The 16437-nt window shown below is 48.2% G+C and overlaps 1 protein-coding gene across 2 annotated transcripts in view; it reads right to left on the reverse strand.

Moving 5' to 3' along the window:
* LOC119461564 (28S ribosomal protein S31, mitochondrial) overlaps positions 1-16437 on the reverse strand; it is a 33827-nt gene that overhangs the window by 4176 nt on the left and 13214 nt on the right. The window contains exon 8 of one of the 2 annotated variants that reach the window (XM_037722908.2): positions 14521-15065. The exons of the other annotated variant lie outside the window; for it this stretch is intronic. Coding sequence (XP_037578836.1) covers positions 14776-15065 — 290 coding nt within the window. The 3' untranslated portion in view covers positions 14521-14775. Of the gene's footprint in view, positions 1-14520; positions 15066-16437 lie in introns of those variants that run through there. 2 annotated transcript variants of the gene reach the window in all.

The following is a 16437-nucleotide window of genomic DNA, read 5'->3' on the forward strand; positions in this document are numbered from 1 at the left end:
CTGCGATCTGGACATTGTTCAACATTGTGAATGCCATGCGCACCGACTACCTCGCCCGGCAGCATGCATAATAGAATAAATAAATAGATGGGCAAACCTTCCGGTGATGACAACTGCGCAGGAGATGTGCTGCGCTCTGGACATTGTTCACATTGTGAATGCTATGCGGCACCGACTAACCTCGCCCGGCAGCATTCATAAATAAAATAATAAATAAGATGGCAAACCTTCCGGTGATGACAACTGCGCAGGAGATGTGCTGCGCTCTGGACATTGTTCCATTGTGAATGCTATGCGGCACCGACTAACCTCGCCCGGCAGCGTTCATAAATAAATAATAAATAGATGGCAAACCTTCCGGTGATGACAACTGCGCAGGAGATGTGCTGCGCTCTGGACATTGTTCACATTGTGAATGCTATGCGGCACCGACTACACCTCGCCCGGCAGCGTTCATAAATAAATAAATAAATAGATGGCAAACCTTCCGGTGATGACAACTGGGCAGGAGATGTGCTGCGCTCTGGACATTGTTCACATTGTGAATGCTATGCGGCACCGACTAACCTCGCCCGGCAGCGTTCATAAATAAATAAATAAATAGATGGCAAACCTTCCGGTGATGACAACTGCGCAGGAGATGTGCTGCGCTCTGGACATTGTTCACATTGTGAATGCTATGCGGCACCGACTAACCTCGCCCGGCAGCGTTCATAAATAAATAAATAAATAGATGGCAAACCTTCCGGTGATGACAACTGCGCAGGAGATGTGCTGCGCTCTGGACATTGTTCACATTGTGAATGCTATGCGGCACCGACTAACCTCGCCCGGCAGCGTTCATAAATAAATAAATAAATAGATGGCAAACCTTCCGGTGATGACAACTGCGCAGGAGATGTGCTGCGCTCTGGACATTGTTCACATTGTGAATGCTATGCGGCACCGACTAACCTCGCCCGGCAGCGTTCATAAATAAATAAATAAATAGATGGCAAACCTTCCGGTGATGACAACTGGCGCAGGAGATGTGCTGCGCTCTGGACATTGTTCACATTGTGAATGCTATGCGGCACCGACTAACCTCGCCCGGCAGCGTTCATAAATAAATAAATAAATAGATGGCAAACCTTCCGGTGATGACAACTGCGCAGGAGATGTGCTGCGCTCTGGACATTGTTCACATTGTGAATGCTATGCGGCACCGACTAACCTCGCCCGGCAGCGTTCATAAATAAATAAATAAATAGATGGCAAACCTTCCGGTGATGACAACTGCGCAGGAGATGTGCTGCGCTCTGGACATTGTTCACATTGTGAATGCTATGCGGCACCGACTAACCTCGCCCGGCAGCGTTCATAAATAAATAAATAAATAGATGGCAAACCTTCCGGTGATGACAACTGCGCAGGAGATGTGCTGCGCTCTGGACATTGTTCACATTGTGAATGCTATGCGGCACCGACTAACCTCGCCCGGCAGCGTTCATAAATAAATAAATAAATAGATGGCAAACCTTCCGGTGATGACAACTGCGCAGGAGATGTGCTGCGCTCTGGACATTGTTCACATTGTGAATGCTATGCGGCACCGACTAACCTCGCCCGGCAGCGTTCATAAATAAATAAATAGATGGCAAACCTTCCGGTGATGACAACTGCGCAGGAGATGTGCTGCGCTCTGGACATTGTTCACATTGTGAATGCTATGCGGCACCGACTAACCTCGCCCGGCAGCGTTCATAAATAAATAAATAAATAGATGGCAAACCTTCCGGTGATGACAACTGGGCAGGAGATGTGCTGCGCTCTGGACATTGTTCACATTGTGAATGCTATGCGGCACCGACTAACCTCGCCCGGCAGCGTTCATAAATAAATAAATAAATAGATGGCAAACCTTCCGGTGATGACAACTGCGCAGGAGATGTGCTGCGCTCTGGACATTGTTCACATTGTGAATGCTATGCGGCACCGACTAACCTCGCCCGGCAGCGTTCATAAATAAATAAATAAATAGATGGCAAACCTTCCGGTGATGACAACTGCGCAGGAGATGTGCTGCGCTCTGGACATTGTTCACATTGTGAATGCTATGCGGCACCGACTAACCTCGCCCGGCAGCGTTCATAAATAAATAAATAAATAGATGGCAAACCTTCCGGTGATGACAACTGGGCAGGAGATGTGCTGCGCTCTGGACATTGTTCACATTGTGAATGCTATGCGGCACCGACTAACCTCGCCCGGCAGCGTTCATAAATAAATAAATAAATAGATGGCAAACCTTCCGGTGATGACAACTGCGCAGGAGATGTGCTGCGCTCTGGACATTGTTCACATTGTGAATGCTATGCGGCACCGACTAACCTCGCCCGGCAGCGTTCATAAATAAATAAATAGATGGCAAACCTTCCGGTGATGACAACTGCGCAGGAGATGTGCTGCGCTCTGGACATTGTTCACATTGTGAATGCTATGCGGCACCGACTAACCTCGCCCGGCAGCGTTCATAAATAAATAAATAGATGGCAAACCTTCCGGTGATGACAACTGGGCAGGAGATGTGCTGCGCTCTGGACATTGTTCACATTGTGAATGCTATGCGGCACCGACTAACCTCGCCCGGCAGCGTTCATAAATAAATAAATAAATAGATGGCAAACCTTCCGGTGATGACTACTGCGCAGATGTGCTGCGCTCAGGACATTGTTCCCGTTGTGAATGCTACGTGGCACCTTCTAACCTCGCCCGGCAGCATTCGGTTCGTGCGTCAACACCTTCTCTTTTGACTCACACAGCTAACATAATGACATGCGATGCTAGATGCTTGACAAACACCAGTCGCAGTAATTTGATAAATATACAGGGAAAGTTGCCCATTTGTTTTTCGTGGCAAAACAGTCGTGCTGCCCCGGTTTTGCAGCACACGACAGCCCCGAAAGAGACGCACCCATGTAGCAACGATGTTTACAGTATGTGTTTGGCATACCTTTCCATGACAGCGGTACACATCAGGCATTAAAAAAATGACAATTACGCTACGTATATGTATATAATAATTGTGACTTGCAACGGAACAGAACATTGCTTGCAAGAAAATACAAAGAACGGGCTTTTCGATGCGTCCCATCGTGCACTACTAAAACTAAATGACACGGCAGACATTTCCATGCTTGTATATATACTGTCACTCCATAAAAATGGAGAAGCATTGAAAAATAATTACACCAACAGTAATTTGCCTAAATTGTTTGGAAATAGGAGTGGTCAATGACATAGTAAGTGTAAACAATTATAGCTGCTCAGTTATAACGCAACATTGAAGTTTTATCACATGAAATCTGGAGCCGATATCGCATTGTTTCTTTCGGTTTTAATTTTGTTCGTGAGAACTACTGGTCGACCACCTTTGCTAATTATGCTCATTATTGCGATTGCCCTGCGCCTGTTCTCATGAACCGCGTCCTATAGGGCACGAAATGCTTTGTGAATATGGACCTTGGATCCATTTTCACGAAGCACAGTGCAAACCGGTTTGCACTCTTAAGGGGGTTCAGAACCCTGAAACACCCTTCTTCTACTGCGATATATGTGCGTAAGGGTGCTTTCTTCACGAAAACGTATTTCTCTCAATAAAGATGTGTTCTTTTCCAAAAATATCCTCAGGCGCTGTTGGGATGTAAGTTAATTTGGTGCTTAGAAACACCCGTTCACTCTTCGAGCGCTAAACACACGCACACGAATTAAGCTCAATAGCGATTGTCAGCTTCGTTATACGTATAGCACATAACGTGTTAGTGTCATTTGAGAAATTGCTAATAATTATAAGACCGAATGAAGACGACCCGCAATCTTATTATACTGGTTTTGTCCATCTGAATATTTAGCCTTTCTTGCCACAACATTGTGTTTGGGCAGAGAAGGTGAAGTTTGTATGGATGATAGTTAGCTCACTTTAATTTACTTGTACTATGGTTCATAAAGTTAAACAAGTGGAGCACATTTTCAGAAGCCACACATATTAAGTAAAGAATTATAGATCGATAATCATTTTTCGCATTTTCGTGCCGTGCATAGCTGTTATAAAGGCACGCCGTGAAATAACCCATTCTTTATGACAACTGTTTTATTCTGCTGTATACAGCAGCTTGGATATCTTTATTGAATAATAACGACGCCGTCACGTAAACATGTGTACGGTTCGGCTGACCACGCATCTCGAAAGCCGAGGTCGATTGGCAGAAATGATCTCCAGCAAAGGCCGTGTGCTGCTCGGTCGAAAATGTATACAAGCCACCAAGACCATAGGGCTTCATACGCTACGCGTTGAGATAAATTGCGGATGGCTGACAAAACGACTCGTCTAGGGTAATATATGGCAAATGATGTCCGACTCGCCTAATATCAGCTCTTTTACAAAAAAAAAAAAAAAAAAAAAGCCACATTCGCTATGCTCGACAGCTATTTGAGGGGAAGTGCTGCTCGAAACAACTTCTTTTAGTGGGCTAGAGATTTGAAAATACTGTTATTTATATAGATTTTATGTACATTTCTAATATGTCTTTAGTTTGTGTGTATCTGCTATATTATTTTAGTTATGTCCTATACAATAGCAAAATATAGTCATCTTTGGAAGCACATCATTGTGTATAATTCTCGCAAAAAACACCGTGCTGTAGCTTATTTAGCTCGTTGTAGACCGCAAAGTCCTGACATCTATCCAAACAGCATGTAAAATTACTGTAACTATGCAAAAACTTACGACACTACTTTTTTCAGAATCCCATGAACTATAACCTTGTATTTTCGCAACTATTGCCGACTGATACTGCAATTTCAAGTAGATATCAGCATTCTACATATCTTCAAGAGTATGTATGCTAAATTTTGCTGTTACCGGACCATTATAAGTACACAAGGTCATTCTCATGGGATTGTGAAAAAAATTTGTTGACGTGTACTAATCTTTTTTTGCATAGTTCCGCTAATTATACATGCAGTTTGGATAGATATCGGCACTTTGCAGTCTACAAACAGCTAAATAAGCTAAGACACGATGCATTTTTATCGAGAAAATTTAATACACAAGGAAGTGCCTCCAAAGAGCACTATATTTTGCAGTTGTTTATGACATAACTAAAAGATATAGCAGCTACACAAATACTAATGTCATATTCGAAATCTACATAAAAATCTCTCTGAAGGGCAGTATTTTCGAATCTCTAGTACAAATCATTATTTTTTAGTAGCATCTCCTCTTAATGTCGGTAGAACTTCCGCTATTTTGATGTCCCAAGGATGTCCAAGGACTACAAAAAGTCCCGCCCCTGGCGTGCATTGGACGTTCGGACATCCCGCGGATGTCTGCTGGATGTCGTGAAATGTGGCAACAAAATGTGTAAACGCCCGATTGACCCTTTTTGACGTCCAGCCGGATCATCCGAGGATGTACAATTCCTTTGCGCCTCATAGTCCTCCGGACATCCAATCGGACGTCCCGTGGATTTTATCGTACGTCCTGCGGGCGTACCTAACGTCCGGGAGCATCATCCGGAGGATGCCTCATGGTTGTTTGTTGTCCGTTGGGTTTGGACACGCAACAAACATACTGGATTAGAAACTCGGAGGGGTTTCTGACTCCCACAGAAATTGGTGTTTTTCTAGTTCATTGCTCCAATTTCTGAAAAGCTAATAACATGTCACATTTCTATCTGGGAACATTGCGAGAATGACATTAGCCCAGAGAGAGGCATTTGGAACTATAAGCCGTCGCTTAAGAATGTTCCTCTTATTCGGTTATTTTTTTTTTCCGAAGGCACTCCGGTGTAATTGTGGTTCAACTAAATGGACGGGCTCGTAACAAATCAGTCCAGGTTGACGTCCTTCGGGAAGTCACAAAAATCAGGCTGATTTTGCTCCCTCAAAAAAAGCAACAACGTTGTAAAGGGAAAATGAAAATCTAACTTTTAAGAGGAAGGTTTTGCTAGGGCCCAACTCTCATGCCGCCCATTCATCATCATCAGCAGCAGCAGCCTATATTTATGTCTATTGCAGGACGAAGGCCTCCCCCTGCCATCTCCAATTACCCCTGTCTTGCGCTAGCTGATTCCATCTTGCGCCAGCAAATGTCCTAATATCGGCTATCCCCGTTTGCCCTCTGATCAACACCGCTCTCTTCCTCTCTTAACGTTAGGCCTAACATTTTTCATTCCATTGCTCTTTGTGCGGTCCTTAACTTGTTCTCGAGCTTTGTTACCCTCCAAGTTCCTGTCCCATATGTTAGCACCGGTAGAATGCAATGATTGTATACTTTTCTTTTCAACGACAGTGGTAAGCTCCCAGTCAGGATTTAGCAATGCCTGACGTATGCACTCCAACCCAATTTTATTCTTCTGTAAATTTCCTACTCATAATCAGGGTCCCCTGTGAGTAACTGACCTGGATAAACATACTCCTTTACCGACTCTAGAGGCTGACTGGCGATTTTGAATTCTTGTTCCCTTGCCAGGCAATTGAACATTATCTTTGTCTTCTGCATATTAACCTCCAACCCCACTCTTACACTTTCTCAGTTAAGGTCCTCAATCATTTCTTGTAATTCGTCATCATTGTTGTTGAATAGGAAAATGTCATCTGCAAACCGAAGGTTGCTGAGAAATTCGCCGTTGATCCTAACTGCTAAGCCTTCCCAGACTAAGAGCCTGAATACTTCTTTAAGCATGCAGTGAATAGCATTGGAGAGATTATGTCTCCTTGCCTAGCCCTTTTCTTGATAGGTAACTTTCTACTTTTCTTGTGGAGAATCAATGTAGCTGTGAAATCTTCGTAGATATTTCCTAATATATTCACGCATGCCTGCTGTACTCCTTGATTACGCAATGCATCCATGCCTGTTGGTATCTGTACTGAGTCAAATGCCTTTTCATAATCTATGAAAGCCATATAGAGAGCTTTACTGTACTCGGCATATTTCTCCATTACCTGATTGATGACGTGGGTGTTGATTCATTCATTCATTCACAAAACTTTATTAGAGTCCTGAAGCTCGGTTTTCTCAGACCGAGGCGGGCCGCGTCCCCGTCAGCACCGTCAGGCCGAGCGTTATGGCGCAATCGTGGACCCTCTGGACAGCCCGTAATTGATCTTGATAAGAAGAGCTTGCCATCGTCTTGTGCCATTTTTCGTCGGGGTCGGCGAGAGTCGAGGCATTGTAGAATATCTCTTCCTGAAGCCAGCCTGTTCTCTTGGTTGCTTGAAGTAAAGTGTTGCCTTAATTATATCGGAAATTATTTTGCTGAACACGTGTTAAGCGGAAGTCTCCGCTGTACCTACTAGCAATTGTAAAGTCGCCGCCCGGGGTGGCTGGTAGGTACAGCGGGGACGTGGCACTGCGGGTCACGTGACTTCCGCTCAACACGTGTTGTCATGGCAATCGTGGAGCTCCTAGGTGCCTAGGGACATAATCGCTTAGGGACTTTTGAGGCACTCGTCTCCGCTCAGCGTGGCTCTCTTATCTCCGGGACCGGGCGCAGCGACCTTGCCGAGCGCAGCTCCTACGTACGTAGGGAGCGAATCGTTCAGGGCGCGTTGAATGTCTGGCGGTGTCTGGCCCACGCCGGCCGCGCTTCATTATTGTAGCCTTTGTTCTAGTGGCGGAAATCCTTCCAGTAGTGGTGGTGTGGCATAACGGCTTCTCATCTCGGTGAACTGTGGTGCTCTAAACAAGCGGATACTGGTCGCGTTTGTACCTGGTGCCGCGTCGAAAGCCGCGGTGCCGGGCGCCGACGCGAAGCGGCGGTCGTTGGGGTGTTGCGGAGCGCAGCGTAGCAACACCCCAAATAAAAAATACTGCTCCAGTCAGGTAGACTGCTCCCTCCCTGATAGTGAGACTATACTTGGATCATCAAAACAGTGATGCGTTTTATCACTGTTTTGAAGATCCAAATATAATCTCACTGTAAGGGGGGGGGGAGCTGTCTACTCGACTGGAGCAGTATTTTTTTACTTGGGGTATGAACGCATCACTGTTTTGATGATCCAAAATACATTTGGGGTATGAACGCATCACTGTTTTGATGATCCAAATATAATCTCACTATCAGGGAGGGAGCAGTCTACCTGACTGGAGCAGTATTTTTTTATTTGGGGTGTTGCTACGCTGCGCTCCGCAACACCCCAACGACCGCCGCTTCGCGTCCGCGCCCGGCACCGCGGCTTCCGCCGCGGCCCCGGGATACAAACGCGAGCAGTATCCGCGTGTTTCCACCACCTCAGTTCACCGAGATGAGAAGCCGTCATGCCACACCCCCATTAGTGCAAGGAGCTCCCTACGCACGTAGAAGTTGCGCTCGGCAAGGTCGCTGCGCCCGGTTCCGGAGATAAGAGAGCCACTCAGTAACTAGCAGCCGCCGCGCAGACCAGTGCCAACAGTCCCTAAGCGATTATGTCCCTAGGCACCTAGGAGCTCCATGATTGCCATGACAACACGTGTTAAGCGGAAGTCACATGACCCGCAGTGCCACACCCCCGCTGTACCTACTAGCAATTGTAAAGTCGCGCCCCCGGTGTACCCCAGGCGCCCGCCGCCTGTTTGGCGCCGTAGGAGTACGAAAAAGAGAGAGAGAGAACAAGGCACCGCTCTTTCTTGCCGCTCCTCACGCAGTCTATGCGGTTATCACCGACTGTCGCCCTTTCGCGAGGAGCTAAGCTCCGCCGTAAACATATCGCCTCCATCGTTTCAAACTTCGATACCGAATCCCGCGGTGTAGGACGGCGCGTAAACAAAGAGACCATGGCTTCCTAAAGGAAAATGTCTTTATGCCTCTTCTGCTGCCACTGTAGTCTGATAAGAGAAGCGCATATACGCTGTGAGGTTTCAGAAACGGTCAAGGTACCTGCCAGTTGGTTGCTTGTATAGGGAGCTCATGTATTCTTATTTCTAAAAAAGGAAGAGGAATAAAAAGAGACATCTCTCCTACACTTCTGTCTCTTTGATGAGAAAACACTGTACTAGTATGTAATATGGCCCTGGTCCTCCCAATATAGCGTTCGTGTGCCGCGATCCACTAAAACTATGTATAGTAGCTCGCGATACAGTTTTTATTTGAGCACATTGGTCACAAGTGAAGGAAGTCGATGCTTCGCGGTGACAATTTCTTTGAAAGCCGTTCTAACCTTTGAAAGCCGTTCTAAAATTTTACACGTTCGCTATTAGACGGCATTTGGCATTTATACAATGGCGTGCTTTACATTACCACACAATAAACGCAAAAAGAATTATTTGTTTTTTTTTGTTTTTATGCTTTACAAAATTGTGCGAGAAACTGTGAAGCGCACTCCTCTCCCTCTATCGCGCATTAAAAGGTGAAAGAAAAAAATGTTGAGCTGTAAAAAAACGAAATATTAAACAAGGCGAACCATAAACCACTGCAGCTGCGGTATAAGCTGCTGGTTTTAGTATTCAACATACATTTACGGGTTATGTCCTAAAATGCCCGATTTTTAGAGCTCGTTAATGACTGTCGTGTTGTTACTATAATAAATTTACGATTTCTCATTTGCCACCAGGTGGAGGCTAAAGTTTATTAAAAATAAGCAAAACTGTCCCCGACCAATTCCTCCACCTGATTTTTCGGAGCTGTTGGAGTAATTGCACGTACCCACGCTAGCATTATCCGCTTATTGATATTGTGACCATTATATTACCCTTTCATCTTCTTCATAAGTACATATTCATCATCATGGCCAGCGTCATTCTCTTCAGCGCGCGGCGTGCAAAATAAACCGTCGAGGTTTAACCACTGTCTCGCAATACAATGGGAACCAAGATATCGTCCACCGTTCCATGAATGCTTCATAAATAAACATACGAACATTTTCTCACGCTTTCGCCACATCCTCCTCCTCCGCTTTCCTTCTTTGCGCTCTCTTCACTATCGCTGTCTTTCATCCCCGCTGCGCTCCGCGTTCGCTATTTCATCATTCGCTGTGCTCGTTCGCTCGGTTACGCCGCTCGCCGCAGGAAAGGACGCCTAAGAGCTGCGCTCTAAAACAGAGCAGGTCGGCCGAGAGCGCCAAGTTGCCGTCACGTAGCGAGCGCACGTGAACGGTATCCCCCCCTCTGACGTCATACGCGAGAGGGCGCCACTCGAAGATCTCGGGTAGGGACGCGTATGCCTAAACTTTTCATGACTAGCTAGGCTTCAAGATTGTCACGTGACGCTCCCTCCTAGTTTTTTCCTTCCTCCATGCTATGGCCCACGTTTCTGCTTTGCGACGCAGTTAGGCCGGGGCCAGGGTGGCCAGACTTTGAAGAGTCAGTGCTAGGACTGACTTAGAGACTTGAAGACGGAGTTAGGCTCCGAAACCAAAATAGAATATTTGCTGGTAGTTTTGTATTTAGCCTAAACTTTTGTGTTTAAGTTCGAGTGAACATTTTTCGTGAATTATGGTTCTAGTTTTGTGTGCTTTGTTCCTTTTACCGCCCTTGTACATATTAAATCCTTGTTTGCTGTGCTGCCAGTCGATCGTGTCTCTCGTCCATCGAGAGTAGCGCATGTACGCAACTCTCCGCCTCCCAAGTAGAAGGTGACAAAATATTGGCGAGCCTGCCAGGATAGATACGGCCCAGTCACCGATACTTGAGAGTAGCAGAGATGGAGTTGGAGCGGTTGGCGGCAGTAGCAAGGATTTGAACATGACTAAGGAGGAGCCGATGACATTCTTTGAATACGCTCGGCAAGAACGGGACAAGCGGCAGCAACAAGCACGCGAAAATCATGAGCGCGAGAAGGAAATTTTAGAGTTGAAGTTAAAGTTGGCAGAGATGAACGCCGGGTCTCGCGAGGGGCCGAGTTCACCCAGGTCGGCGTCATCCGACTCGACTTCGCCCAGGCCAAAACAGATTAGCCCCAGCAAATTGACGGCTCCGTTTGCCGGGGGCGACAACTATGACGTATTTCGGTTTCCGCCAGCAAAAGTATGGCCCTTGAGATCCGTGTTTGCTATATAAAGATGGTGTCCATGACGCGTTGTGGCCCTAACATTGGTTTTGGCTCGTAATATTACGTATATAAGGGTACGGTAAGTTGCCGCGCGTCAGAGCCTTGCCGCGAGGCCACCGTGGCACGCGCGTGTCGCCGCGCGGCAGCGCGATAAGATCTCCCGCGCTCTCCGAACGGGCGAGCAACACCGCGAGCGCTGTTTCATGCGAGAGACGACAATCGTCGATTGAAAAATGTCACAGTTTCGCCCTAAGGGCGAAGCAATGAATGCGATAGCAACACAGCAATGCCATACGAAGTAAGGTGAACAGCTTTGGTACCAATATGAATTTTAGTAAACATGAGCTGATTAAGTAAGCAGGTGTGCTGCGGCGTAAGTAGACCGACTTGAAGAGAGACTCGATGACCACGAGAAGGCGCGCGTGAAACGGTGGTGTTGATGAAAAGCGCTTCCCGTGGGCAGCGCGTGCGAAGAGACACACCTGTAGCGCTGCACTGCCGATCCGGGCAGCATTTCATGTGTAGCGTGCGTTGGAAAATGTGGCCCGACTATTATTAACTGAATGAACAAGCGTGGTGTGAGCGCGCACAAACATGAATAGATCACACTGAATGACTGCAGACAAAGACTGTCAAAACGCTAGCAGCAAGCGCATACGCCGCAGCGGGCGAAGGTACGTGCGGTCTATCGCTTCATCGGAACCTGAGCGGCGAATGCACAGCGCATACAAAGGTCAGAGCGGTGTGGAGATAAGAGACGGTGCGGGCGAGCGACGAGCGTGGTTGTTGGCAGAGTAGAAGTGCGCCCCCCCCCCCCCCCCCGCTTCCTCCGGCGATGGCTTCCCGCTTCCTTGCGCGAGGGAGATTGAGTGCGTTCGCTCTCCGTGATAGCGCGCGTCCCCGCACGCTTCCACTCGGGCATACGGCGCGCGGCGAAGATTTTATCTATACGGAACCTTACGGCGACGGCAGAAATCCGGTTGAAGTGTCCATATAATTGCTATCGCAATAAAACCCGGCGCAGACCGGCGGCGTTCCGGTTGTGATGGCTCCGTGACGTCGCCCTTGATTGGTTCTTCAGATATCGCGGCACGCGGCATTTGCCGCAGAACCCATTTCGCGCGGCACGCCGCAAGACCCCCGATTCCTGCCGCTTTTGCCGCGCGCGGCATGACGCGTTGCCGTGCGTTTTTGACGCCCGTTTTTGCTGCGTGTTTTTGCCGCTAGCGTGGCCGTACCCTAAAGTCCAAGGGCGATAACGCAGTCGCCGCGCGCCGTATGCTGTATGTGCGAGTGAAAACGTGCGAGGGGAGCCGACCACCGCGTCTAAATCTCGCGCGCGCAAGAAAAGCAGGGAGGAAGCGCGCCTTCTTCCGTTGCGCTCGAGGCACCGGCGAGGGAGCGAGGGGGGAGGGATAGCGGGGCGGCGCGCGGTCGCGCAGGCCGTATCTTGAACGCGACCTGCGTTGGGGCAGAGTTTAGCAGAGTAGGTGCGTCGGCGGCTCATAGCTTTCTGCGTGCTGTGTGTTCTCGGCGCTCAGTTTGCGTTGAAGCGATAGACAACAGCACGAAGGTCACTTCGCTCGCTTCTCCAGCGGCGCTTCCACACGCCGCCAGCGTTTGACAGCGCGTGTCCGCGCTCATCGAGTCTGATGTGCCACAGCGTGTACCAGCGCGTCGGCAACATCAGCTGGAAAAGGAGAGAGTGCCGGCTTGGGGGGCTAGGCCAGCAGCAGCAAGCGGCAGGATCAGATTTTAATGAAGGGAGGGGGAAAGGTCACGCCCGCGGCGGCAAGATGCAGGGCCGCCTCGCACACGCACGCACACGTGCACTCGCTACGCATTCCATCGCGGCGGAGAAAGTGCTTCCGGTTGCTGCTCGCGCAAAAATGACAAAAATTGGGGCGAAATCTCTAGGTGGTCGGAGGGGAAAATTCGTTATATCAAGGGGGTCTCCCGCTGCCACTTCGTTACGTAGAGGTCTCAAATACATGTGCTTCTATGGAGTAACGGCGGGGAATCGAAAAACTTTGTTATATCCAGGAATTCGTTATATGGAGGTTCGTTATAAGCAAGTTTAACTGTATTATATTGTCGCAACTATCGACCGGATGGCCGTAAGTGGCTGCTCGTCATTCCTAGCCACATGCGGTCCGATGTCTGCGCATACTTTCATGCTGACCCCCAACATGCTCACGCTGGTGCGCTGAAAACTTATGAGCGGCTCCGCCAACGTTATTACTGGCGTGGACTATACACATATGTCCGCAAATACATTCGGTCTTGCCAATCGTGTCAACGATGGAAACCATTTCCCCATTCGCCTGGTCTCCTGCAGCCTTTACCGTGTCCTGGACGACCCTTCGACCGTGTCGGAATCAATCTTTACGGCCCACTTCCGTCCTCTGTCGCTGGTAACAGATGGGTCATCGTCGCAGTGGACCACCTAACGAGGTATGCGGAAACAGCCGCGCTTCCTTCGGCTGGTGCTCGTGACGTTGCGAACTTCCTCTTACGTCATTTTGTCCTCCGCCATGGCACACCACGCGAGCTACTGAGCGACAGAGGGCGTGTGTTTTTATCCGATGTCCTTCAGGAGCTCCTTTGTTCATGCCGTACAGTTCACCTGCACATCTACAGCCTACCACCCACAAACCAACGGACTAACGAGAGCGCTTCAACCACACGCTGGGAGACATGCTGTCCATGTACATTGATTCTGACCACTCTAACATGGATGTCATTCTTCCATTCGTCACTTACGCGTATAATACCGCGACACAGTCGACTACCGGCTTTTCCCCATTCTTTCTTTTATATGGCCGCGAACCATGCACCACACTCGACACCATTTTGCCGTATCGTCCGGACGTCTCCGAATTCAGCACAGTTTCTGAAATGGCTCAGTATGCCATAGAGTGTCATCAGCTGGCCCGCTCATTTACTTCAGACAACCAAGCTCTCCAGAAAGATCGCCATGACCGCAATCTGACTGAACAAGCTTTTGCCGTCGGCTCCCTTGTATGGCTCTGCATGCCGTTTCATTCCCCTGGCCTGACTCCCAAGTTTGCCCCCAAGTACCAAGGCCCTTATCGCGTCATCAAGCGCCTATCTTCCGTCACCTATGTTATTGAGCCGGTCAACCCAACCTCTGACAAGCGTCTTGGCCGCCAGGTGGTCCACGTGAGCCGCCTCAAGCCATATCATGACCCCCTTATTCTCACGTCGCCTTGAGATGCCAGGATGGCTCCCCTTCACCGCCAGGGTACTGTAGTGGGGATGAAGCAACGCATGCGGCAGTGGGTCACCGTCTTGACTAGAGGTGCGCAAGCTGTTGACGCCGGCTGAGACTGTCTTTGTGCCCGTCGTGCAACCCTTCTGCCTGACGTTCAACGATAATAAAGCCCTTCCACAATGACTAGAAGGCCTGGCCTCACTCACAAAGTTAGAGACAATCATATCATACCGTTTTATCAATATAACTTCAGCACTGTATCACAGCAACAGAGGGACAGGCAATGCACACAGTGTATTCATTTACAAAATGCATTCCAAGTGTCTTTCACTTGAAACAAAAGCTACACGAAACAAGTTGCGACCATAATTTCAGCTTGACCACCATGCGGTGCATAGTCCACACCTGCCAATATCACACTGAATGGTCTAAATTTATTCCACACAATAGCCATTCATCCTTCATTCTGTGCAGATGAACAGCTATTGAGATGCGCATCTTAGCAGTGATACCACGTCCATCTACGATTGCAGTTCAGCTGGCCTCGATGCTGCTGCGTTGTTGATCCTGGCCCAAGTAGAAGAACTCGCCATCCTCTGGTAGTGCGCCTGAGGCGCGCAGCACATCGGCTTTGGCACGGAAGTACTGGCGGAACCACTCGATGTGCTCGTGCTTCCGCTGTACAGAAATGTGCGGATTCTTGGACAAGCCCACCAGCACCAGCTCCATGAAGTGGCGGATGGGGCCTCGTTCCGGAAAGTCCGTGATCTGATCCTCAAGGAAGACGTGCTCTTCAAAGCTCATTTGTGCCTCCTCATCCAGACCTGCAGCATTTGTGAGGAGGCTTATGGTTAGACCTTTGTCTTCACTTCTATTTGCATACGAAATAACAATGCTACAAACAACGTTAGTCTCAGCAAAATGCAGAAAGCCACTTGAAGGAAAAGTGTCACTCAGAACAGTGGTAGCTAGCTCGAAAGCAGGTTCGATGAAAATAACGAAGAGAGAGGACAGTGACATGATGCCTACGACAATGGAACAATAATTACAGCACAACAATGAAGACAACCTTGCGGATGGCTCACATGACGCAGTCTCAAGGTTTAATCCGGGGTGGGAACAGTCAAGTCTTTTATTTAACGCTTTTTTTTCTCATAGTTACGGCTCATAGAAATGTATGGGCGCCAGCCAGGACCTTTGGTCGGGAACAAATTGACCAAAAATCGAATTAACCGGAAGGAAATTAATCGAAGTCTACTGTAATCAAATAAATACAATATTTACTCGTGTAAGACCCCCATGTTGAACTTTTCATGAAGAAAATGTGCAAAAAATATGCTTCACTAAAGTTACTTCCCACAATGCACACATCAGAGCCACAGCCGGCTAGGTTCTGCTAGCCACTACTAGGTGGCATGACTTGCTTTCTTGCTTCCAATCACATGGTGCAACATAACCTGTTGCATTCTCATCCTATGAACTTACTGGCTTCATTTATAATGCGAACCATCCTTTGACCTACTAACAGGCACTTCGTGGCAAGTGGATAGGTTCAAGTCTCGCCTCGTTTTGGGCCGCTTCAATAGAAAGAGCATGTGTCCGATGGTGGTATTGAAGCTCGGCCTTCCTGCACAGCAGCCTGACGCCCTAACCACTAGGTCAGTTGCATGCATACTTCGCACGTGCATGCCAGTTTCCACTCAGCCACAGACTCCCCACTGTCTTTCCTGCACGTCATGAGTGGGAGCATGCCAGTTTCTCTCATTCTTGTCTTCTGGTGGTAGCTAGCGATTTGAGACAGTGTTAGACTGAGCCCACCTTCAGGATCGCCCACTTTCTTCGTGGCAGCTAATGCTAATGATAATGATCACTGTGCGACACTGTACTGCCTCCGGGATCGCCCCAGGCCAAAATGGAACAGGTTGTAATGTTTCTTCACCAAAGAAAAAAACAAGACAAAGAAAGGAAGAACAGCTCTCATGCTGTTGCCGTCATAGTATTATCGTTGCGTCATCATCTCCTTGCTGCTGTCAAACACATGCGTGCATTGCACATACACTTGCTTATCTTACACAAACATGTTGGTTCACATGGTAATGCTTTAAAAACCCCAAACGATGCTGGAGGGTCAGCTACATGCAAAATGCTTCACACAACATTGCAGTGCATGAGACCTGCACAATGTTTTTGCGTGCT

The sequence above is a fragment of the Dermacentor silvarum genome, chromosome 8 (assembly GCF_013339745.2).
Source record: "Dermacentor silvarum isolate Dsil-2018 chromosome 8, BIME_Dsil_1.4, whole genome shotgun sequence".
Taxonomy (NCBI): Eukaryota; Metazoa; Arthropoda; class Arachnida; order Ixodida; family Ixodidae; genus Dermacentor; species Dermacentor silvarum.